Source organism: Vulpes vulpes, chromosome 6 (assembly GCF_048418805.1).
Source record: "Vulpes vulpes isolate BD-2025 chromosome 6, VulVul3, whole genome shotgun sequence".
Taxonomy (NCBI): domain Eukaryota; kingdom Metazoa; phylum Chordata; class Mammalia; order Carnivora; family Canidae; genus Vulpes; species Vulpes vulpes.
In genome coordinates, this window is record NC_132785.1 from 83,623,949 (window position 1) to 83,648,703 (window position 24,755).

At 37.8% G+C, this 24,755-nt stretch overlaps 1 protein-coding gene across 6 annotated transcripts in view; it reads left to right on the forward strand.

The window, feature by feature from the left end:
- The first annotated feature begins 4,363 nt into the window (after positions 1-4,363).
- Positions 4,364-24,755, forward strand: part of PRPF39 (pre-mRNA processing factor 39) — a 38,366-nt gene continuing 17,974 nt past the window's right edge. Inside the window, exons 1-6 of one of the 6 annotated variants that reach the window (XM_072761480.1) lie at positions 4,370-4,503; positions 21,038-21,379; positions 21,807-21,932; positions 22,122-22,190; positions 22,294-22,456; positions 22,585-22,703. In XM_072761480.1, the coding sequence (XP_072617581.1) occupies positions 22,370-22,456; positions 22,585-22,703 (206 nt within the window). In that variant the 5' untranslated portion in view covers positions 4,370-4,503; positions 21,038-21,379; positions 21,807-21,932; positions 22,122-22,190; positions 22,294-22,369. Of the gene's footprint in view, positions 4,504-21,037; positions 21,380-21,806; positions 22,457-22,584; positions 22,704-24,755 lie in introns of all 6 variants that reach the window. The other 5 variants (XM_072761479.1, XM_072761481.1, XM_026000765.2 and 2 more) reach the window with 5 other exon arrangements.

Sequence of the window (24,755 nt, forward strand, 5' to 3'; positions counted from 1 at the left end):
GATGTGTGAGAGGTGTCCTATTTTTCCACCTTCCAGATATGTTAAAATTAAAAATATATATATTTTAATATTGACTTATTACTTTCACTTGGTATAATTGATAATAATACTGACCTATTTCTATTGACCTAACAATAGACCTGGGTTATAATTTCAGCTTTAGAGGAAATGATCCATGTGACCTTGGTCAAGTCATTTGCCAGGTCTAGGTCCAGTTTTCTCATTTCTAAAATGTGAGGGCTGGATTAGATGATTTTTAAGGTTCTATCTTGTTCTAAAATTCTGTGCTTCTGTCGTAGATTACTTGGTGATCACTTTATTACAATTGTGAACTATCCTCGTTCTTTTTTACTTCTTATGTCATTGACTGGTTTTCTAATGCATTTGGCTGCCTTTTAAATTGTGATTCTTTGTATTACTCCATGACTGCTGAGGGAAAAAAAGGGGTTTTACAGCAATTCAAAGCTAAGCTGAATGGAAAGTAAAGACTTGGTTACCTTTTCTGTTTGTAGGTATTGTTATATATATTCATAGTTACATATATGCTTTTTAAAAATGCTTTATCTTTTCTTCTAAGTGTATTTTATGTTTCTATAGTTTAGGTCTGAAGTTGACAAACCTTCTGTAAAGGACCAAAAAGTAAATATTTTTGGCAAGGAGATTGTGATATATTTTTTTTTGTTTTTTGTTTTTATTTTTTTTATAGCCCTTTAAAAATGTAAAAACATTCTTAGTTCAAATCAAACAAAAATAGATCTCTGGCATAGTTTGTCAGCACCTGGTTTAGACTCTTTTGACGTCAGTTGTAAATCTGAAATCATCATTAAATTTTGCTTTAGCTCTCAGTGGTATGCACCATTGAAACAATCGTCACAGATTCCAAGTATTGTTAATTTTGACCATTGTCCTTGTGTCATTGTAAATGTGCCTACTAAATTTGCATTGATTGATTGTTGGATATATTGAAGGTAAATTTTAAATTTCAAAGGCAAAAGACCATTACTTTATGTATAAGCTTAATTATCCCTTTTAAAAAAATATGTATACTACGAATTTTCCATTGAAAAAGTACAGTAAAGGGGCGCCTGGGTGGCTCAGTCAGGTGGGCCTTCTTCTCAGGTCATTCTAGCAGGGTCCTGGGATTGAGCCCTGTGTTGGGCTTCCCTGCTGGGAAGTCTCCTTTTTCCTCTCCCTCAGCCCCTCCGCCCTGCTCATATGTGCACAATCTTTCTCTCTCTCAAAAAATAATAAAATCTTAAAAATAAAAGTACAATAAATATAATCACTACTACTAATAGGACTTTACATAGAAAATACTCATTGTGTAACAGAGTCCCAAGCCTTAAAGATTTCCTCTATTTTAGTAACTTATTGAACACTCAGAAATCTAGCACTCTGTTATCAAGAATTGTTAGCAATCCAGAAGTCAACAAAGAATTTGGGGGACTGATCACTGATTGAAAGAACTAAAGGAGCCGAAAGACTGAATAAATTGGAATGAATTCTTTGTACAAGCAATAATAATAAAAAAGTTTATCCCCATCATCAGTGCAACTAAAAACTAAAAAAATTTAAATGGCATAAATAACCAGTGGAATCCATATCATATAGTTGTTGAAAATGTTAATCACAGGGCAATATCCATAGTGTGTTAAAAAAAAGAAACCTGACCTCAAAATAAATACAGTTTCTCTAACATATGCACACAGAAAATAGAACTGGAATTATATACCTCTAACAACATGTTAAACTATAGTAAACTATGAGTAAAGAAGTTAATTTTTTTAGTTTACTATTAGGCAGTTTCTATTTTTTCAGAAATGAGCAACATGTATTGCTTATGTAATATAATTTAAATTACAATAAGTGAAAGTCTGAAGAGAATCTGAAGAAAAGGTAATGTGAGAAAGAATACCGCAAAAAAGAGTGAATATTAGTATTAAGGGAAGTGAAAATAACTAGAAAGGAGATGACAAAGGGAAGCAAGATATAAAGAGCTTAACACGGATTTAGAAAGCATTGATTTGGAACCTCGTTTGTTTATTTTTAAGATTTTTATTTATTCATGACAGACACCAAGAAAGAGAGGCAGAGACATAGGCAGAGGGAGAAGCAGGTTGCCCATGGGGAGCCCGATGTGGGACTCCCAACTGGAGACTCTGGGACGACACCTGGAGCCGAAGGCAGACACTCAACCACTGAACCACCCAGGTGTCACTGGAACCCAATTTTATTATTACTTACCAAACGTTACGTATATTCTGAGTTACTGTGGGATCCAAAATTAAAATGGGATTATGTATACGAAAACATTTGTAAATCTCAAATTTTCTACAAAGGTAGTTTATTCCCAAGAGCAAATGAAAAGAAAAAAAAAACAAGCACAAACCCTATAGAAATCTTTAGTGCTAGGATAAGTTAAGCTACTTACTTCATTGCTAGTTAGAGGATTGAATATGTCAAACAAAGGCAAAATCAATTAAGCACTATATTATTGATTTGTGGTGTCATAACCTGTACTGTAAAAGAGAACCTAAATTCTTCACAATTAAACTGTGGGCAGAACAATGGATAAACATAGGGTTAAATTTAGGCATTAAAGTAATTTACAGATTTAAACAAAGTAGTCAATTAAAAAACTACATGTAATATAAGTGCTTGGGTAGCTCAGTTGGTTAAGCATCCAACTCTTGGTTTTGACTTCCATCATCATCTCAGGGTGCTGAGATCAAACCAGATGTGGAGCCTGCTCCCCCCAACCCCCACTCATACACGTGCTACAAATAAATATCTTTTTTTAAAAATACATGTAATGGGACATTATGTAAAATGAAGATGGAATAATCTGGTGGGGGATACCTGGGTGACTCAGTGGTTGAGCATCTAACCTTGGCTCAGCATGATCACCGAGGTCCTAGGATCGAGGTCTTAGGATCGATCTTGTTACATAAATCCCACTGTACAGGTTTGACATTATAATTGGCCTCCACAATATGCTGAAATCTGATTCTGTTGTAAGTTTAGAAAAGACGGTAAGTAGGCCGCCTGGGTGGCTCAGTGGTTGAGTGTCTGCCTTTGGATCAGGTCGTGATCCTGGGGTCCTGGGATGGAGTCCAACATCAGGATCCCCACAGGGAGCCTACTTTCTCCCTCTGCCTGGATTTATGTAGCAAGACAGTTGAAACTTTACAAATTTATGTTGACAAAAATATGAAGAATACATGAGAAATTTCATTGAGTGCTAGACTGAGGAGGAAATGATTTTAGGTTAGACAATATATATATGCAATATATATATTTGTAATATTACATATTAACATATACATGTATATGTATGTATAAATTCAATATGCTAGCTTAAATAGCCAGGAATGGTACGAACCTTTTGTTCTATAGGAGTGTTAGCATGAACTACTGATGAACAACTTTCCACTCATCTATAACTATGTATCCCACTAGGAGTGCCAGGTACACTCCCTTCCCCAAGATTTAAGAAACACACCGGTGAAGGGACAGTCAGCATCTTTGGAAAGTATTGCAACTTATGATGGTTCAACTTAATTTTTCAACTTCAAAGTGGTACAAGAGTGTGTAGGCACTGTGTGTAGTGCCTCTGTGTGTCTCTCATGAACAAATAAATAAAATCTTAAAAAAAAATGAAGATGGGAATGTGACTGAAGAGGATGGCTAAGTCTGTCAATGCAAGAAGCCTTCACTCATTTTATATATTCTTTTATTTATTTTTAAAGATTTTTGTTTATTCATGAGAGACACAGAGCAGAGGGAGCGGGACGGGGACTCGATCCCGGGAGGACTCGATCCCGGGTCTCCGGGGTCACGCCCTGGGCTGAAGGCAGGCGCTAAACCGCTGAGCCACCCGGACGTCCCTATAATGATCACGTCCCCAAGCCCCTAATTTGTTTCCACTACGGTTTCCTCTCTTTTGTTTTTGATGTTTCCTCTTGAGGGAAACCTGGGAGGACCCAAGATCTATATCATCCCGAAGAATGGAGATGTAAGGATGAATTTTTGTTCACGTTCAGGTGGAGGGGTAAAACCTGGGCAGTTGTTGGGAAAACCTTCGGTTTGCTCCATAAGACAACAATGGTTTTCTTTGAGGGGGGTGAGGCGCTGTCTACGGTTAAGATCGAGGACGTAAGAGGCCCTAAACACTTGACTTTTCGCTTAGAAAGTCCCCGCGGAGCGGAGCAAACCGCCGGCAGCGGCACCGCGGGCCTGGGGCGGGGCCGGGGCCGGGGCCGGGGCCGGGGCGGGGGCCGGGCGGGGCCGGGGCCCAGGATCCCGCGGAGGGCGAGGCCTGAGCGCGGCGCCACCACGTGACTCCTTCGCCTCCCGGGACAGCGACGCATGCGCGAAGCGCTCTCGACGAGGCGGTCGTGGTGCTGGTGGCGGCTGCTGCGGGACAGAGACGGGGGGAAGTGCCATCTTCGGCTCGGTTGGCCCAGACTGCGGCTCATGGCATTGAGTGGCATCCGCCGTCAGGTCGGCTGGGGCGGGCGTCTTGGAGCTGGCTGGAGCGGGGGTGACTTGCGGGGCAGGAAGGGCCTGCCGGATTTCAGGCCGCGCTGGGGTTGCGGCCTCCCGCTCCCGGCCCGCTTGAGGCCTGGCCTGGCCTGGTCTCGGCGTCCAGCCGTCCATTCCTTTCTCCTTCCCACCTGTTGGGTGGAGCAGGGCGAGGCTTCCTTTCCTAGTTAGACCAGACGTTTCTCTATGGGTGCGCCTTATAAAGGGCGGGGGTCTGTGGGCCTCCACCTGGGCTTCGGGAGCGGAGCGTGTCGGGGTTAAGTGGGGAGCCCTGGCTCGCCGGGAGCCGGAAAGCAGCGTGCTGGGACGACTGCAAGTGGAGGGGCTCCCTATAGCCGGCCGACCCCTGCGAGAATTCAGATTCTGTCCGTAAGAGCTTGGGGGCGCCTTGTGGCGGCGCGTTCCGCGTTCCGACCGCGCCAGCCGCGCTGCTGGGCCCCTGAGTCAGTCCGCACCGCCAGCGTCGCCCAGAGCTGTTGGCAGCGTAGGATAGAAGCGAGAGAAGCGGACATTAAAGGTCCGGGTAGGATCTCTTAAAGGAAGCCTGTTTTCAATCAGAGGCCAACACTGGCGTTTTTCTCGCCCTGAAATCACGTCTTTAATAAGTAGTACTGCTCTTCGTGCGTTATGGATGATAATGTAATACCGCATGAGTTTATGCCGATCGTAGTGTTACTTTTTAGTTGGATGTTTATGTTGCCTTCCCTTTAAGGACTTTAAGTTATTTGGCAACTGATCCAGTCTGTTCAGAAATACTTTAAACTTTTTTTTTTTTTTTTTTTTAACAGCTGGAAAGGTTTGAAGCTTAAAGCAAATTTTATACAGGGAAGTATGAAGCTCATGTTGGGGAACCTAAGTATTTTGGTTTCTCTGGGAGCTTAACTGGATTAAAAAAAAAAACAAGCCCCCCCCCCCCCCCCTTCCTTTCTCTGTCCCATTTATAACCTTATTCTAGAGTTGCAAAAGTTGGAACTTTCCACTGTTCAGCTTCTGGTAGGGATAACGTGAACGAAAGGAGTTCTGCTAAAGAACTCTAGTTCCTGGATTGTGAACTCTGGAATAATTAGGGGTTGAGCAAAGATAGCTAGTTAGTAAGTGGTGTGAGATATTTGAAGTGAGAATTATAAAGCACAATCTTTTTGAGTGTCAGAGTATTTGGTAATATTTTTATTTGCTTACCTATAGTTGAGTAAGGAAAATAATTTTGTAAATCAAATGATAAAAGGTGTGTGTGCACACGTGTCTTAAGAGAAAGAACAGAGGCGCCTGGCAGGATTAGTCAAGAGAGCACGTGACTTTTGATCTCTGGGTTATGAGTTTGAGCCCCACATTGGCTGTAGAGATTATTTTTAAATCTTAAAAAAAATAAAGAGAAAGAATGGAACTTTTTGTAGTATGTTAATAAGTAATCTGCATAAAACGTAAGGGGTGTGTGTGTGTGTGAAAAATATTCAATGGAGAAAGAAAGTACTAGTTCCAGTCAAGTGGTGATTTTTTTCCCCCCAAAGACTTGGAGGTGATGCAGATATTTATGTAAATATCTGTATATAAAGTTGAGTTTCTGGAACATACTCGGTGTCTAATATGTGGAAAATTGAAAAAGGTCAATCTGTGAAAATTCTACTTAGCCTCTGAAAACAGTTGCCAAAACCAGTGGTTATGATAGTCTCTTCTTACCAACTTGTGTCTTCAAATTGGCTTATCTGTGGATGAGGGGCAGAGTAACTTGCAGATTGCGAAGCTAGTTGATTTGCAATACTCAGATCGCTGACTTTTTAGTCCTTAGTGATGACCTTAGATTTTTTTGTGTTGCTCTGTTTATCAAGAGTGTATAGTATGGTTTTGGGTACCTATAGAGAGTTAAAAGGGAAGGTATTTAATTAGACTTCCCACTTTTAGTTAAGTATTGGTTAAGTGATCCTCCAAAAGATCTTTTAAATTTTAAGGTGGCGTGCTGAATTGTTAGTGAAATGTTTAAAGTATGCTGTAACTGAGCTAAAAGTTGAATGTGATATAGCATTGTATTTTTTTAGTGTACTACATAGTCACTTTATCATATTTCATTCTTGTGGACTTTAGCCCTCTAATATGATTTTATAAGAAAATGAAATGTAAAAAAAAAATAAGGTGAAATATAGCAAAAAGGCATTGATTGATTTGTGAGTTGAGAAAAGGAGGAAAGTTTTGTTAGTCTAAGAGAATAGAGTAAGCCAGGGTTCAGACATGAAAATTATATTGGGCTCTGTAAACTGCAATGAGGAGGAATACTATAGGATTAGTATGTTTGAAAAGTTAAGTGGGGACCAGATTTGTCATTCACTTTTTCAACAGGGATTTAATGTGCTGTTACATACTAGACACTGTTTTAGGTTCTAGGAACACAGTAGTGAACAAAGGCACTACCTCTGTTCTGCTGAATTTAATATTACACTAATATTAATACATCCGTAGTGGTAGTGTAGCAATGTTTTTAAATTTTTTGACTAGGACCCATAATAGGTTGTACATGTAAATTTTGCATCCCAATAAACTGCAGTTGTATTCTGTATATATTTCAACAGTAAGCCCTTGATGCATTCATGAACTTTGATATATTGTTTTCAATTCTATATTTTTCCATTAAAAAAAAAAGAGAAGCTGATTTGTAGCAGTCTGAAATTTGAAAAATATTACACAAGAGGTATTATAAAATAGGGGTGCCTGGCTGACTAAGTAAAACATGCGGCTCTTGATCTCCAGGTTGTGAGTTAGAGCCCCGTGTACGATGTAGAGATTGTTTAAATAAATAAATAAACTTTTCTTTTTTTTTTTTTTAAAGAGGGGAGATGGTAAATAACCTAAATTGTAGTAATAGCAGGATGCTGGGGTGGCTTAGCGGCTGAGCACCTGCCTTTGGCCCAGGGTGTGATCCTGGGATCGAGTCCCACATGGGGCTCCCTGTGGGGAGACTGCTTCTCCCTCTGCCTGTGTCTCTGCCTCTCTCTGTGTGTCTTTTATGAATAAATAAATAAAATCTTTAAAAAAAATTGTAGTAATAGCAGTGTGAATGAAAAGAAGTCAACCTTTATGGCAAGGTATTTGTGATTATTTTGTGAATGAGGCTTAGAGAGATTAACTATTTTGCTTAGTGTTCCCTAATTAGTTTGTGGGCCAGATGTTTAATTCAGTTCTGTCTGACTCTAAAGCTCAAGTACTTTATTATACCATTTCTTATTTGGTTATGAAAATGATATGTTAGTATTTAGTTTGGGGGAACTAAGGACTATAATAGCGTCTATTATTCAGTGAATTGAGTGTGTAGTAGTAGGCCTCTGGGTGTGCTATATCCCTGTGTATTGGTAGATCTGGTCCTTACTCTCAGGAAACTTGTAGTTAAGATTACAAAGTGATGATATCAAACAAGTAAAGAAGGTTATTACAGAAGGTTATTACATCACAAATGTAATTTCTTCTTTGGAGAAAAAGAATGCTGTGGAAGCATCATGGAAGGAATGTAACTAATTTGGAGTGTATGGGAATACTTTTCAAGAAGTAATGTTTAAACTTCATGCAGAAGAATGAGTAGGCTTCAGCTAAGTTGAGGTTTCTAAGTGGGGATGAGCTAGAAGGGTAGCAGAGTATTCCAAATGGAAGAAACTGGGTACACTAAGGACTTGAAGTGGAAAGGAGCTGAACTGGAAAACAAAACAAAACCAAACTTCAACCAAAATAGAATTTGTTGGCTGCAGAAATTAGTAGAGAGCAGGGAGAGTTTTGGTGTTAGAAGCGGTTTGGGAAAAAAAAAAAAAAAAAAAAAAAGAGGGCAGCCCCCGTGGCACAGTGGTTTAGTGCCTCCTGCAGCCCGGGGTGTGATCCTGGAGACCCGGGATCAAGTCCCACGTCAGGCTTCCCTTCATGGAGCCTGCTTCTCCCTCTGCCTGTGACTCTGACCTCTCTCTCTCTCTCTCTCTGAATAAATAAATAAAATCTTTAAAATAAAAAAAAGAAAGAAAGAAAAGAGATTTGAATGCTGTGTCTGTTTCTTACCATGTAACCGTGGACAGATTATTTAATCTTGTCAGTTTTCTTTTTCCCATTCTTAAAAATGGGTGACATTCAACAAAATACTTGTTCAGTCAATAGTGTCTCAGTATTATCACAAATAGCTAGTAGTTGAAATGATAGCAGTATATGATGACATGCTTTCATTCATTCTTTCACAAGTAATGTCTTCAGTATGCCAGGCAACTTAGGATGCAGTAACTGAATTTGTGTGTGTGTGTGTGTGTTTGGGTATAATCACAGCAAATGTCACGAAAGAATGTACCTTACTGTGTGTGTGAAGTACTCTGATAAAAATTCTGTTTTATTTTTCACATGCAAAAAAAGAGAAAGCTGGTCTGAAGCAGTCTGCAGGTTAAAAAATACTGGTCTAGTGGGGAGATAATGATTACTTAAACTATAGCAGTAGTACTGTGAATAGAAAGGGGGTAGTTGATTCCTATGTTAGGGTATACTAAATAAGTAAATTATTATGTTAGAGTACAATATCATGGATAAAAAAAAATGAAGGTAAAGTGGATCAAATATGGGAAAAGGGATCATGTGTGCTGGGGATGGGAACAAGTGACAATTTTAAATAGGATTGCCCAGGTAGGTATTATTGAGAAGGTGAGTTAATTTGTTTCTTTCTAGATTTATTTATTTATTTGAGAGAAAGGGTACAAGTGGGAGTAGGGGTGGGGAGGGGAAGAGAGAGAATCTCAAGCAGACTGCCCACTGAGTACAGAGCCTGACACCAGGCTGAGATTATGACCTGAGCCCAAATCAAGAGTCAGACTCCCTAAGAGGTGACATAACAACAAATGAGGAGATCTGGGAGAGGATCACCCTGGGTGGAGGAAACAACCAATTTAAAGGCTCTGAGGCTAGAGAGTATGGTCTGTTTTAGAGAAGACAACATGTCAGCGTGGTTGGGGCTGAGTGAGGGTAAAGTAAAAAAAAGATGAGGTCAAAAAGACTGTAATAGTCTAGTTGAGAGATGAGTGGTTTGAATGATAATTATAAGGAGTGGGATGCTGAATCTATATGAAAGATTCCATAACAGAGTGGTTGTTTGTTTGTTTGTTTGTTTGTTTTTCAGAGTGGTTGTTTGTAAGAGAAAGAAGAGTCAGGGGTGACTTCCAAGATTTTTGGGCTGAGCATCTGAAAGGAGGGATTTCCTTTCAGCAGACATGGAAGGCAGTGGATGGAGCAGGTTTTTGGGGAGATATCAGAAGTTCACTTAGGGACAATTTGTAATTTGAGATGTCTCTATGTGCAGATGATAAAAGTAGCAGTGGGATATATGGATCTGGAAGAGGGCTGGAGATAGAATTTGGGAATTGGCATATAATTAATATTTAAAACCATGTGAGATTGGGAGTTAATGGAGATAGAGAAGGGTAGATGACCTTGAAAGAATGATCAGATGCCTCAGTAGGCTAGCTCTCATGCCTCTTCACTCACGAATAAGAGTGATTGTGAAGTAGGAGAGGTGATGATGTGACTTGGAAGTCAAGTGAAGAAAATATATCAAGTGGAAGAACACTATTAGCCCAAGGAGAGTGTTGATTGAAAAAAGGAGAGAGCTGAGGACAAAATCTCGGGTACTACCAATTCTTACAAGATTGTTGAGAAGAAAAAGAAATTCTTAATTGAATTTAAATTAAAAATAAATATAAAATATAAAAAAAATTCTTCAGAATGGTAGGAGGAAAGCTAGGTGAAATATGTCAGAGAAGGCAAGAAAAGAGAACCTTTCAAGTAAAAAGTCATTACTGTTGGATGCTACTTAAAAGAGTAAATCAGAAAGATGAATTAGGAAATGTTCAATTAATTGGACTTATAAACAAGAAGATTGTGACCTTGGCAAATTTTAGAGAGTGATGAAGAAACCGAATTGAAGAGTAAATGGAGGCTACAGAAGTAGAAATAACAAGTTTCAATTCAACTTCATTGCCTTTGTCCTTAGAACAAAATCCAAACCTTTAACATAGCTTATGACTGATTACCCATTCTTTGCTTGTGTTTAAGCTAAATTGTAGTATATATGTTATAAATTTTTAAATAGAAGAAAACTATTTATATGACAATGCTAGTGGAAGTGATTTAAGACACTGAGAGAAACTGATAACGGGAGAGTAAAGATAATTTAAGAAACACTATTCCTGAGAAGATGGGTGGGAGAAATGATCAAATCATGAGTTCAGGGTATGACCTTTGTTAGGGGCAGAGATACTTTATCCATTGTGACCAAGGGAAGAGGTGGACCAGTGATGATTAAGTATTTCAGCCATTACAGGAGTTCTATAGTAGAGATACAAAGCAAATAATACTTTGGGGGGGTGAAAGGCAACATTACAAATGAGGTGGAGAGGATTTGGTGGTTGATATCATAATAGATTTACTTCTTGGAAATGTAAAGAATTTTAAGAAGGAAATGGAAGCTTCGTAGAAATCTAAGAGGATAAAGACTGGCCACTGGTTGTGACAAATAGCTCATTATGAGAAATTAGTATTTTTATTGGGAGTGGTTGAGGCTGGACTGGATAGTGAACCAACAGATGGTTATTTTCTTAGGAAAAATGCTGCAATGAACATGCTTGTTCATGATTCTCTAAAATGGGCTTTAAAAAGAATTATTTCTAACTAGAAAAATGTCACTTTTTTGTGTATTTCTCATTTGTATAGCAGCTTTGTTAGTCTAATACTTCCAATAAGTTGCCTCTGGTTTCCTCAGTATTTCTTTATGAGAAAATTCTACAAGTGTTATTGGTAGGTCAGAATATGTTAATGCTTTATGCTAAATGAAAATGGGCATTACATGAGGTTGATGATGATGTATTCAGTAAAGCTAAATATTAGGGAGGACTCAAACCAGATTGAGGGATACTTAAATAAATCCAGCTGTAGTCCTCTTCTTGCTTATCTATGTTTCTGTGACTATGCTAAACAAGCAGTTGTCTCAGAATGTGCTTTTTCTGCTGCCTGGAATTTTCTTGCTCTACATATTTGTATAATTTGACTTTCTTATTATATCATCCTTTCCTCTTTTTTTTGTTCATAGCGCTTAGTATCATGTACATATTGTAGACTTTTTTTTATTTAAAGAAATGTCTATATTCTTCAATTAAAATGTCAGCTCTTTGAGAATAGGGACTTTGTTTTGTTCCCAGTTAAATTTCCAGTGCTTAGAACAGTAGTATCTGACACATGGAAGTTGCTCACTAAATATCTATTGAATGACTATTATTACAGAAGGAAATTATATTGGTTAGAAATTTATTAAAAAATACTGCATGAATGGGGTTCAGCATAATTTGTAAACCTAATTTCAGTAAAATAAAAAAATAAGATAACATAAAAACAAAATCGTGTAAACCCTAAAGGACAAAAGACAAGAGGAAGTATCAACATGAGAATTAACGTTTTTGGAAGAAAGAGATGGACTGATTTAACTGGTAAACTTAGGTTTTCATTTTTCTGCATTCATTCTGTGCTTGCAGAGAGGGAAGTTCATAAGAAATAAGAGGGATCTTCCCACAAAACTCCAGAAGGGCTCAGGAATCTTGGTTATCAAGTGTCTCTTTAGATGAGAGTGCTGCTTGGAGCTAAAAATTTTAGGATTAGTTGAAGTCTGGAGTAGTGTAGACTCTAGATTTTACTTCTCCATATAGTTCAGCCAACAGAAACCTGAATGTTTATTATTTGAAAAGGGTGGAACCAGAGAAGTTTTGACACAGCTGGTGGGAGTTGGGACAGGATGAAGGATCTTGATGAAAATGGGAAATTGAATGAAAGTTTACATATTGAGTGGTAAGATCTTTAGTCCTGTTTTCTTTGCTCCCAGAATGCTTGTTGCCTTCTTTATACATTTTTAAGTTGAAACATTCTTCTTTGGGAAAACTTAACACCAGGGAAATGAAATAAAGCACTGACATTTAGTGAATTTCCCCCTCAGTAGAATGCCATCCTGCACTGAAGTTCACCAATTTTGAAGCTTTAGCTTCTGATTTTGTGTGATGCCTCACACTTGAACAGCAGTTAGATCACTCTACTTGAGAGACCAAAACAAATAGTCAAAAAACACTCAGAAGAGAGACAGTGCTGAGAACAGAAGAAAATTTAAAGTGATTTTACAGATAGATAGCAGGAGATACTGCACCAGTGAAACAGTAATAAAAAACTGTAAAATGGATTATTCAGGGTAAAAAGGAATTAAAATTTTGATTCATATATTAAAAATCTAGTAAAAGTGTCTTTCAGAGTAGAATGAATCAAAGGGATGGGGAAAATGTGGGAAAAGATAAGAAAAGTAGAGGATCATCCAATAAGTCCAACACCCGAGTAATGTGAGTTCAACAAAGATAAAAGAGAAAACCAAGGGGAGAAAATTGTCACATAAATGATAAATATGGAATATATGAATTAAATGATGTAAATATCTAGGTTAAAATAGGCCTTCCAAATGAATGCCAGAAAAATGGGTAGAAAAGACTTCCTATGGCACATCATTTCGGAATTTGAGAACACATGGATTAAACACTACCACGGAGAAAAAAACAGGTCACATATAGAGAAGTATTCTATATAGCAACACCCTAGGGGCGGCTGGGTGGCATAGTCAGCTGGTCAGGTGTCCAACTTTTTTTTTTTTAAAGATTTTATTTATTTATTCATGAGAGACAGAGAGAGAGAGAGGGAGGGAGAGAGGGAGAGAGGCAGGCAGAGACACAGGCAGAGGGAGAAGCAGGCCCCCTGTGGGGAACCCAATGTGGGACTCAGTCCTGGAACTCCAGGATCATGCCCTGGGCCCAAGGCAGGCGCTAAACCGCTGAGGCACCCAGGGATTCCGCCCCCCCCCCCCCCCCCCCCAATTTTTGGTTTCAACTCAGGTTATGATCTTGGGTTTGTGGGATTGAGCCCTACGTTGTTCTCCACACTCAGCATGAAGTCTGGGATCAGTTTCTCTTTTCTTCCTTGTCTCTCCATCTCTCCATCTATCTTCCTCTCTGTGTGTGCCCTCTCTCTCTCTCTCTAAAATGAATAAATCTTTTAAAACATAAAACAACACCTTCTGCTAGGAAACAAAGATTCCTTCAAAACTTTTTTTTTTTTTTTCTTTTAAGTAATCTGTATACCTAACATGGCGCTCAAACTAACCACCCTGGGATTAAGAGTTGCATGGTCCAGCAGCTGAGCCAGCCAGGCACCCCCCCCCCCCTTAAAAACTCTTAAGAAACAATTATTTTCATTCTAGAATTTTACATTTAGACAATCTGTCATTCAATTATTAGGATTTTAGAATTGAAAAGTCTTAATTTTTTTTGCCCCATATACCCTATTTTAGAAATTTATAGAAATGATTCTCTAAAAGAGAATCAAGAAAGAACAGGATTTTGGCTGTTATAAATGAGATTCAGCCCCGGAAAGGAGTGAAAGGAATTCCTTGTATCAAAGTGAACAAACTTAGACGAGACAAACCAGTCTGAATTGCTGCAGAAGGTTAGCTGTTTCAAAAAGGATGTCTCCCTAAGGGAAAATGAGTATCAATTGTTTTTTATTTGTTTGTTTGTTTTATTTTATTTTATTTTATTTAATTTTTTTTTAAATTTTTTTATTTTTTTTATTTATTTATGATAGTCACAGAGAGAGAGGCAGAGACACAGGCAGAGGGAGAAGCAGGCTCCATGCACTGGGAGCCCGACGTGGGATTCGATCCCGGGTCTCCAGGATCGCGCCCTGGGCCAAAGGCAGGCGCCAAACCGCTGCGCCACCCAGGGATCCCTGTTTGTTTTATTTTAAATAAACTATGCCACAACTGGGGCTCAGACTCAGGACCCTGAGATTGAGTCACATGCTCTACCAACTGAGCCAGCCAGGAAGCCCTGGTGTCAGTTTTTTTTTTTTTTTTTTAAGATTTATTTATTTATGATAGACCGAGAGAGAGAGACAGAGAGAGACAGAGAGAGGCAGAGACACAGGAGGAGGGAGAAGCAGGCTCCCACGTGGGACCTGATCCTGGGACTCCAGGATTGCGCCCTGGGCCAAAGGCAGGTGCCAAACCGCTGAGCCACCCAGGGATCCCGTCAGTTGTTTTTGAAGGCCTTTTATAAGAGCTTTTCAGGAGTTTGAGGTCAATTTTCAAAGAAAACCACGTATATGAAAATAATGAGAAAAGATTTAAAGAAGTAGAAGCAAGGAAATGTAGAGTATACAAGATACCTTGAAAAAAATGTTTACATAGCCATACTGATGTAATCTGAATATTGATTTAACTCCGAACTGATAGAAATTGGAGCATGTATGTGAGAGAGAAGTTGTGGAAGCATGTTTGGTATAATAGCTAAGTCTTAATCTTCTCTAGTAGTAAGACAGCAAAAATGTCTAAAATTGAAAAATTAAGAAATAAGATAGACCTCTTGATAAACTGTTGACTACTAGTTTTATGATGTCAAAGTCAACAGCTTTTTTTCCCTCTTTTGTCTTTTCCCTTTTTTAAAAACAGATTTTATTTATTTGAAAGAGTGAGAGCAAGAGAGAATGAGAGTGAGAGGCTGCCCTTTTCCTTAGTATTTTATTTTATAATTTTATTTATTTATTTATTTATCTATCTATCTATCTATTTATTTATTTATTTATTTATTTATTTATTTATTTATTTATTTATTTATTTATTTATTTATTTGAGACACAGAGAGGGGCAGAGACACAAGCAGAGGAGAAGCAGGCTCCATGCAGGGAGCCTGATGCGGGACTCAATCTCGGGTCTCCAGGATCAAGCCCTGGGCAGCAGGCGGCGCTCAACCGCTGAGCCACCCAGACTGCCCTCCTTAGTATTTTAAAGTATAACATCTTATGTTTGGAAAATACTTTCTGAGGAATTTGTTATTTGAGTGATACTTTTGTTTATGTGAATTTATAGACTTCCACATGCTCTGTCTCATCTGATGTTCTTAACACTCCTGTGAAAGTATTATTATTACTCTCTAATTTAGAAGTGAGGAAAGTAAGACTGACCCTAGGATCATAGGCTATTAAGGGAGAGAAGTAGGACTCTCCCCTTCCCCCTAGTTCATTATAATATTTATCTTATTATATCTTACAATGAAGATGCCTTGGTGGCTCAGTAGGTTAAGCATCTGCTTTTGGCTCAGGTCATGATCCCAGGGTTCTGGGATCAAGCCCTGAGTTTGGCTCCCTGCTCTGCAGGGATCCTGCTTCTCCGTTTGTGTGCTCTTTTGCTGTGTTTGTCTCTCTCAAATAAACTTAAAAAAAAAAAAGCGAAAGGGATTTGGAAATTCTAATTTCTAGTCTTTTGTACTTTATATTTCCTAATTTGGTTATATTTAAGTAGTTGTCTTACCTTTTTTTTATTGTGATAAAAACCACATAACATAAAATCTACCTTAACTATTTTTAAGTGTGTAGTTCAGTAGTGTTAAGTACATATGGTTGTAAACAGATTACCAGAACTTTTCATCTTTTTTCTTTTTTTAAGATTTTATTTATTTATTCATGAGAGGCACACAGAGACTGAGACATAGGCAAAGGGAGAAGCAGGCTCCCTGTGGTGAGAGGTGAGCCTGATGTGGGACTCTATTCCAGGACCTTCGGATCATGCCCTGGGCCAAAAGCAGTCACTCAACCACTGAGCCACCCAGGCATACTCAGAACTTTTCATTTTACAAGTTTGAAACTGTACTTAAACAACTCCCATTTTCTCCCTCTCTCCATTCCCTGGTAACTGCATTCTACTTCATGTTTCTATGAATTTCATTACTCTAGTTACTTCATATAAGTAGAATCATACAGTGGTGTTGTTTTTTGACTGGTTTACTTCACTTAGCATAATGTCTACAAGGTTCTTCCATTTAGAATATGATAGGATTTCTTTCGTTTTAAAGGCTGAATAGGGGCACCTGATTGGCTCAGTTAGTTAAATGTCTTGATTTTAGTTAAAACTCTTGATTTGGGGGCAGCCCGGGTGGCTCAGCTGTTTAGCGCCACCTTCAGTCCAGGGCCTGATCCTGCAGACCCGGGATCAAGTCCCACATCAGGCTCCCTGCATGGAGCCTGTTTCTCCCTCTGCCTGTCTCTCTCTCTGTCTCTCATGAATAAATAAATAAAATCTTTAAAAAAAACCCCAAAACTCTTGATTTTGGCTTAGGTTGTGATCTCAGGGTTGAGATTGAGCCCTGCTTTCGCACGTGCTGGGTGTGGAGCCCGCTTGAGTCTCTCTCTGCCCCTCCTCCCCTTGCTTGCACTCACTCTCCCTCCTCTAAAAAAAAAAAAAATTAAAGGTTGAATAATATTTCATTGTATATACTACATTTTGTTTACTCATCTGCCAGTGGACATTTGGGTTGTTTCCTTCTTCTGGCTGTTGTGGAGAGTACTGCTATGAATGTGAGTGTGCATATAGCTCTTTGAGTTTCTACATGTAGTTAATTTGGATATATACCAAGTTAGAATTCTTAGGTCATATACGCTACTTCTATTTTATTTTATTTTATTTTTATTTTTTATTTTTTTCACTACTTCTATTTTAAATTTTTTCAGGAACCTCCATACTGTTTTCTGTTAACAGTTTCATCATTTTACAGTCCCACCAACAATGTACAAAGATTTAACCCCTAATTGGATATAAGATTTACATATATTTCCTTTTATTCTTATGTTGTCTTTTCATTCTGTTGGTTGTGTTCTTTGATGCACAAAAGTTTTAAAGTTTGGTATAGCCCATTTGTTTTCTCTTTTGTTCCCTTTGCTTTTGGTATCATTTCCAAGAAATGATTGCCACGTCCAGTATCCTGAAGATTTTTCCTATGTTTTCTTCTAGAAATTTTATATTTTTAGGTTTTTACGTTCAGGCTTTTAATCCATTTTGAGTTAATTTTTGCATGTGGTGTAAGGTAAAGCTCCAGCTTCATTCTTTTGCATGTGAATATCCAGTTTTCCCAGTACCTTTTCTTAAAGAGACTGCCCTTTTTTTGTTGAATAATCTTGGAACCCTTGTCGAAAATCATTAACTATATATGCAGTTTATTTCTTGGCTCTTTGTTCTGTTGGTTTGTCTTTATGCTAAAACCACACTGTTGTCTCCTTCCTTTTGATATTTTTTGCCCCTTTGCTGTTTTATTTTGCCAATTGGAAGTTACTGGTTGTTGTCAAGAATAACGTGGGACTAGTTAATTGCCACATTATGAAGAATATGTTGGAAAAACTTATTTAAAAAAATAACTTCAGTGTATTATTATTTTGGCTCTGTGATTTTTGGAGTAATCAGAAAAATGATTTCCGAAGGGTAAGGATGATATCCTTAATTCTTTTTACAACACTTTAATTGTAGGGTGTGGAATAATTGATAGATGCAGGGGTGTGGTAAATTTGCTGATTGCAGAAGAAACCATTATGTCCCACTAAAGTATGCAATTAGAATGGGGCCACCATTATGTCTCACTTAAGTATGCAATTAGAATAGGGCCTGTAGTAAATGACTCAATGTATCAACCTAAGATTTTTTTGTTTGACAGCGGCTTTGAAATCAAAAGACAAAAACCAATGACTAATTTGCATATGGAAAATTAATCTTCAAATGTGTCTTTTCTTTTTTTTTTTTTTTTAATTTTTTATTTATTTATGATAGTCACACAAAGAGAGAGAGAGAGAGGCAGAGACACAGGCAGAGGGAGAAGCAGGCTCCATGCACCGGGAGCCTGACGTGGGATTCGATCCCGGGTCTCCAGGATCGCGCCCTGGGCCAAAGGCAGGCGCCAAACCGCTGCGCCACCCAGGGATCCCCAAATGTGTCTTTTCTTTAAAGGAAGAGGAGGGATGCCTTGGATGGCTCAGAGATTGTGTGTCTGCCTTCGGCTCAGGGCATGATCCTGCAGTCCCAGGATCTAGTCCCACATCAGGCTCCCCGTGGAGAGCCTGCTTCTCCCTCTGCCTATGTCTTTGCCTCTCTTTGTCTCTCATAAATAAATAAATAAAATATTAAAAAAATAAAGGAAGGGGAAAAGAAAAAAAATAGAGAACTTCTTTGCCTTTTTCTAGGGCCTCAAATGGCTTAAACCTGGAAAAGCTTATGGGAAGAGAACTTTATTTTTTCTAGTAGTCTGATATTTTGGATTCTTTTTTAACTATGTACCAACCAGGTTTGTTGCTTGTATTATTTCTTCTCAGATGCCTGTGTACTTCTGTCATTTTTTCTTAAATCCCTCTGGCTCTGCCCTGCTTACTCTGCTGCTTACCCTTCTTCCCCAATATAAACCATGTTCATTCTGGTCAGTTTCTCTCTCATCTTTGAATCAATCCTAATTTCTGCCTCTTTGTCTACTGTCAAGAAGATTGTTCCATCAAGTCAAGTGGGCTTTTTTCTATTCTGGAATAATTCATTATTATTCTTTTTTTTTTTTTCAAAGTTAAGACCCAGTTCTGTATTTCATGAAGCTCTTCTAGATGGATGTAATTTTCAGTTGATTTCTCTAAACTTTGACTTTGTTTCATTTAAATTCTCTCTTTCTCTTTTGCCTGTTTTTGATAGCTTTTCAATAAATTAATAAACCTTAGAGTAAGGATTTTATCTTATATACGTAGATAATTCTCTACCAGGAATATAATTAGTATTGGACAACGTACATTAGGCCATTAACTTTCTGTCCCCACCCTAACTATCCCCCTTCTTTATTTTTCTCTTCTCTCTCCTCCCCCTACTTTTTTTTTTTTTTAAGTTGTATTTGAGAGAGAGAGAGCATGCACATGCACATGCATGAGTGCAGATAGGGGCAGTAGGAAAGGGAGAGAGAGAATCTTCAAGCAGATGTCCTTGAGCGCAGAACCCCATGTGGGGCTATATCCCAGGACCCTGAGATCCTGACCTTAGCTGAAACCAACAGTTGGACCCTCAACTGATTGAGCCATCCGGAAGCCAATCCCCACTTTTTTTTTTTAATGTTTCATAGACTTGGGGCCCCGGGTGGCTCAGTGGTTCAGTGTCTGCCTTCAGTTCAGGTGACCCTGAGGTCCTGGGATTGAGTCCCACATTGGGCTCCCCGCACGGAGTCTGCTTCTCCCTCTGCCTGTGTCTCTGCCTCTCTCTCTCTCTGTCTCTCATGAATAAATAAAATCTTTAAAAAAAAAAAAAAAAACACAATGTTCCATAGACTTACCTGGTTATAGTTCTTCCAGTGGCATTCAGCCTCAGAAGGTCTCCTGATTTTACATGTTAAATTTCTCCTTTGTTGGGAAAAATTTTGTTTCACTGTATTTTGAAATAATGTTTTAAAATTTGGATTTCATATCTGCTTGACAATTTACAAGATAACTTCAATACACACAAAAAAACTAGAAAGAAGAAAAACACAAAAAATTACAATGTGTATTATAAAGATCTTATTTCCTTAGCTTAAAAAGAGCTTGTATGAATCACTAAGAATAAAAATTAGTAATGTAATAGAAAATATGAATAAAGGATGTGAAGACGAAGACATTTAAGAAAAAAGAGAAATTCAGCTTTCTCACAGTTAAATGCAAATCACAGTGAGATAGTTTCTTTTTAACCAAATGAACAAAAATTAGGTTTTATGATACTTAGTGTTGACAAGGGGAAATGAAGAAATGGACATTATCATGCTTTGTTAGTGGGTTAATCAACTAGGACTTCATTTGTCTGCAAGTAATAGAAAATGTGTCTATTGATAGTTTAAACAAATAGGAACTTATGTTCTTACACAGTATGAAGTGGCATTGTCTTATTAGTAGCTTGATGATGTCAGAGCTAGCATTTCTTAATTTTTCTTGCCATTCCCATATTGACTGCTTCAAGGACATAAGTTGTTTTAGGTAAGTTCACATTCAAACTGGGAAGAAAGTAGTAGAACCCACACTATTTGTGACTGCCCCCCCCCCCTTTTTAAGATTTTATTTATTCATAAGAGACACACAGAGAGAGAGGCAGAGACACAGGTAGAGGGAGAAACAAGCTCCATGCAGGAATCCTGATGTGGGACTTGATCCCGGAACTCCAGGATCATGCCCTGAGCTGAAGGCAGACGCTCCACCGCTGAGCCACCCAGGTGTCCAGTGACTGTCCCTTTTCATCAGAAAAACAAAATCTTTTCCAGAGCTTTGCAGCAGATACCTTTTCAGTCTCAGGATTCCCTGTAAGGGGCTAAATATAGTGATACCCTGACCAAAAACAGTATTTTATTAGGAAGATGATGAGAGACGATATTGGATAGACAACTAAAAGTGACACCACATGGCTAATGCAATTTTTCTAGAGACAAAATGTCAACATCTTCCCAGATTTAGTATACATGTATTCTTTGATTCACGGTTCCATTGTTTAGAGATCAAGAATGAAATTAATATATTCCTTTAATAGCTAACTGGGGTTTTAAAAGGTGGTTTTGATGATGCCAAATAAACATTTGGAAGATGTTCCTTTTTATTTGTGTTTCCACAGATCATTAACTGAAGACAAACAACTATGCAAAATTCTCACATGGATGAGTACAGGAATTCTAGTAATGGCAGCACAGGCAACAGTTCAGAGGTAGTGGTAGAACAATCTGCTGATTTCAGTACTGAGATTATGAATGTTACGGAAATGGAACAGTCCCCTGATGGATCGCCTAATGTGAATGCAACTACAGAAGAAAATGAAATAGCAAATGCTGTGGACCTGCCAGTGACAGAAACAGAAACAAATTTCCCTCCAGAATATGAAAAATTCTGGAAAACTGTAGAGAACAATCCTCAGGATTTTACAGGCTGGGTATATTTGCTTCAGTATGTAGAACAGGAGGTTAGTAACTATTTAAATGGGACTAGAAGGGATAGATTAATCAAGTAATATCAGATGAGGTTTACTGTTTTGTAATTAAAGTTGCCTCTTTTATAATTTTCAGGTTAAACTGAATATATGTACATTTTTTAGCTTTAAATAATTTTCATGACATTTGTCCAAGTCTAATATTTGTAATAATTGTTTTATGTATGTGTGCGCATGTGTGTGTATAATCACTGAAGTAAAAAGTTACCTTGCTATTTAATAGTTCCTTCCTTTTGTTAAAAGGATAAGACTATAATATGTAGGGAAAAGAGCTGTTGTGTGTGCGTGATTTTTAAATCTGCCATTTATTTTATTTGAGATAATACATTTGGAAGAAATAATAAATATTTTTTGACAAAAACTTCGAAGATTTTTAAACACCTTGTTTTATTTTCGTCAGAATCACTTGATGGCTGCCAGGAAAGCGTTTGACAAATTTTTCATACACTATCCGTATTGCTATGGTTACTGGAAAAAGTATGCAGACCTTGAAAAGCGGCATGACAACATTAAACAATCAGATGAGGTGCGTACATTACTGAATAAAATTATCTCCATTAGGTACTGTAAGCCAAATAATAACGAAACAAAATTTTTTTTTTTTTTTTGGCTGGCAGTACCTACGATTTATGGTCAAACAATTTTATAGGGTATTTTATTTGCATTTGTCACTCTTGTGGCATTTGTAGCTAATATTTTCTCTCTTTGTTGGCAGGTGCGTTAAACCTCTACAGTTTGTCAAGCTTTGCAGTGCAAGCCTCTGTATTACACTGCAGCTTAACAAGTAGGGCAGGGCTTTTCTCTCACTTACATTTATTTCTCATTTTCCAAACAATATAGTTGGTTTGCTAGTCACATTTGCTACGTCTTATTGCATTTTTGGTCAGACGCTGTCATTGATGCTCTAATGGGTCTGTGCCCTATGGTCTGTAACCCAAAGCCTGCCCACACAACCCGGTCAGAATGCAGGGACTGCTGCGCTTTGAAGATCAAGACTCTGCACGTGGGGATCAGAACATTGCCATGTTCTATCCAACCTCCACCCAAATGGTAATGGTAGATTATTTAAACAAAATTCCAGTAATTAGTATTTCTAAGGTTCACCGGATAACACAGTGTTGCCTCTCTGTTAAGAAATAATTAAATATTTGAAGTACAGTTTGTTGTTTTCTTCTTAGGTGTATCGGCGGGGGCTTCAGGCAATACCTCTTAGTGTTGACCTATGGATACATTATATAAACTTCTTAAAAGAAACACTGGACCCTGGTGATCCTGAGACAAACAGTACAATAAGAGGGTATGCTAAACATTGATATTCAAATGTATTCAAAGTAGAAATAAGTATTCTGATGTTGATAATAGAACTACTCATGAATGTTAAACTGTTTAACATAGATTTCTTTTTTACTATTTAAAAAAATGATACATGTAATAAACTTACACATGATTATAAAAATTGTGGATAATAATGTCCTTGTTTCATATTCTTGTTCCTTATGTCCCCAATCCCATTCCCTTCATGGTTTCTGAATTGTGTGTTCTTTCATATACATACATATTTGTACATATTTGATTTTTTAAAGGAATAGAATGTTTTAGAATCTCTCGTATTTTTTCAAGCATTGCAAAAGTATTTTGTGATATCATAGTACTGTATTTTATTTGACCAAATCTTTATTTATAGGAAATAATCAGTGGTGCAGTAAACATGTTTGTAGTTATCATTATTTATGTAGAGCATGCTAGAAGTGGAACTTTTGCCAAAGAGAAAACATAGCTAAGTTTTATCTAATGTATGTTCTTTCAAAAGTGGTATCAATTTTACTCTCCCACAGAATATGAGAGTAGTCATATTTTCTTTTAGTCGTGACACATTCTTTTTAACCTCCAGTGATCTCATTTTTTAATTTTTAAATTTTTAAAAAAAATTTATTTATTTACTCATGAGAGACACAGATAGAGAGGCAGAGAGACAGGCAGAGGGAGAAGCAGGCTTCCTGCGGGGAGCCTGATGTGGGACTTCATCCCAGATCCTGGGATTATGCCCTGAGCCAAAGGCAGATGCTCAACCACTGAGCCACCCAGGCGTCCCGATTATAGGAATTTTTAAATGTGTTTTTTATTTTTGTTTTTATCAAAGTATGTGCATATAGTTTAAAAAGTCACTGTTGAAACTGCTTGTAACAAAAAAGCAGTCTCTTTACCTCTCCAAGTATTTTAGCTGTTTCTACATTTTTATAATAGTAGCTTTTTCCTGGTCTTTCTCTCTCTTCATTACATCATGGTTTTGTTATGGTAGATGAGATTTTTAGTTCACTTATACCCTGTCTTCCCTTTCTTGTTTTTTCTAATATGGATAGGTTTCAGGGCCTTTTATTTTTCCTTGAATTAATTACTGCTTTTCAACTCTCCCTTTTTCCTATTTGCTTAGTTTTCTTAGAAAGAAAACTTCCCACTCCCTCCAATAGCTACTTTTGGTAGTCAGTATTAATACTGACTTTCCACAATGTACAAATGCTAGGTAAGTTATTTTTTGGAAGCTAAAAAGTGTATATGTCTGGTGTTATTTATGTAATCTGAAAATTGTGAAGGAGAATTCTACTCTGAAATTTGTAAATTGCATTTTTAACCTTTCCTCTTGGTGGATATCCCTCTTGGAACCTTGTCTTCTATAGTCTGGATTGGTTGCTCTGTTCTGTTTCTGCCATATAGCAATTATTTTGGGATTTCTTCTTCGTGATTCTAGGAAATATCTTTACCTTTTTCCTGGGATTTCAAGCTCTATTTTTGAGACTTTATTAGATCCTGTTTATTCTTGGCTTATGCCTACCTTTATTATTTATTTATTTATTTATTTATTTAATTTATTTTTTATTGGTGTTCAATTTGCCAACATATAGAATAACACCCAGTGCTCATTCCGTCAAGAGCCCATCACCCAGTCACCCGCACCCCCGCCCACCTCCCCTTCCACCACCCCTAGTTTGTTTCTCAGAGGTAGGAGTCTTTCATGTTCTGTCTCCCTTTCTGATATTTCCCATTCATTTTTTCTCCTTTCCCCTTTAATCCCGTTCACTACTTTTTATATTCCCCAAATGAATGAGACCATATAATGTTTGTCCTTTTCCAATTGACTTCTTTCACTCAGCATAATACTCTCCAGTTCCATTCACGTCGAAGCAAATGGTGGGTATTTGTCGTTTCTAATGTTATGCCTACCGTTAGAGGAGTGTGTCCTATAACTTCTTGATAAAGGATTCTTAGATAGAAAAAAAAAATAAGATTTTTATAAGTTTGAAACACCCAGTTGATGGTCCAGTGAGGTACAGAATTTTGAATTGGAAGTAAT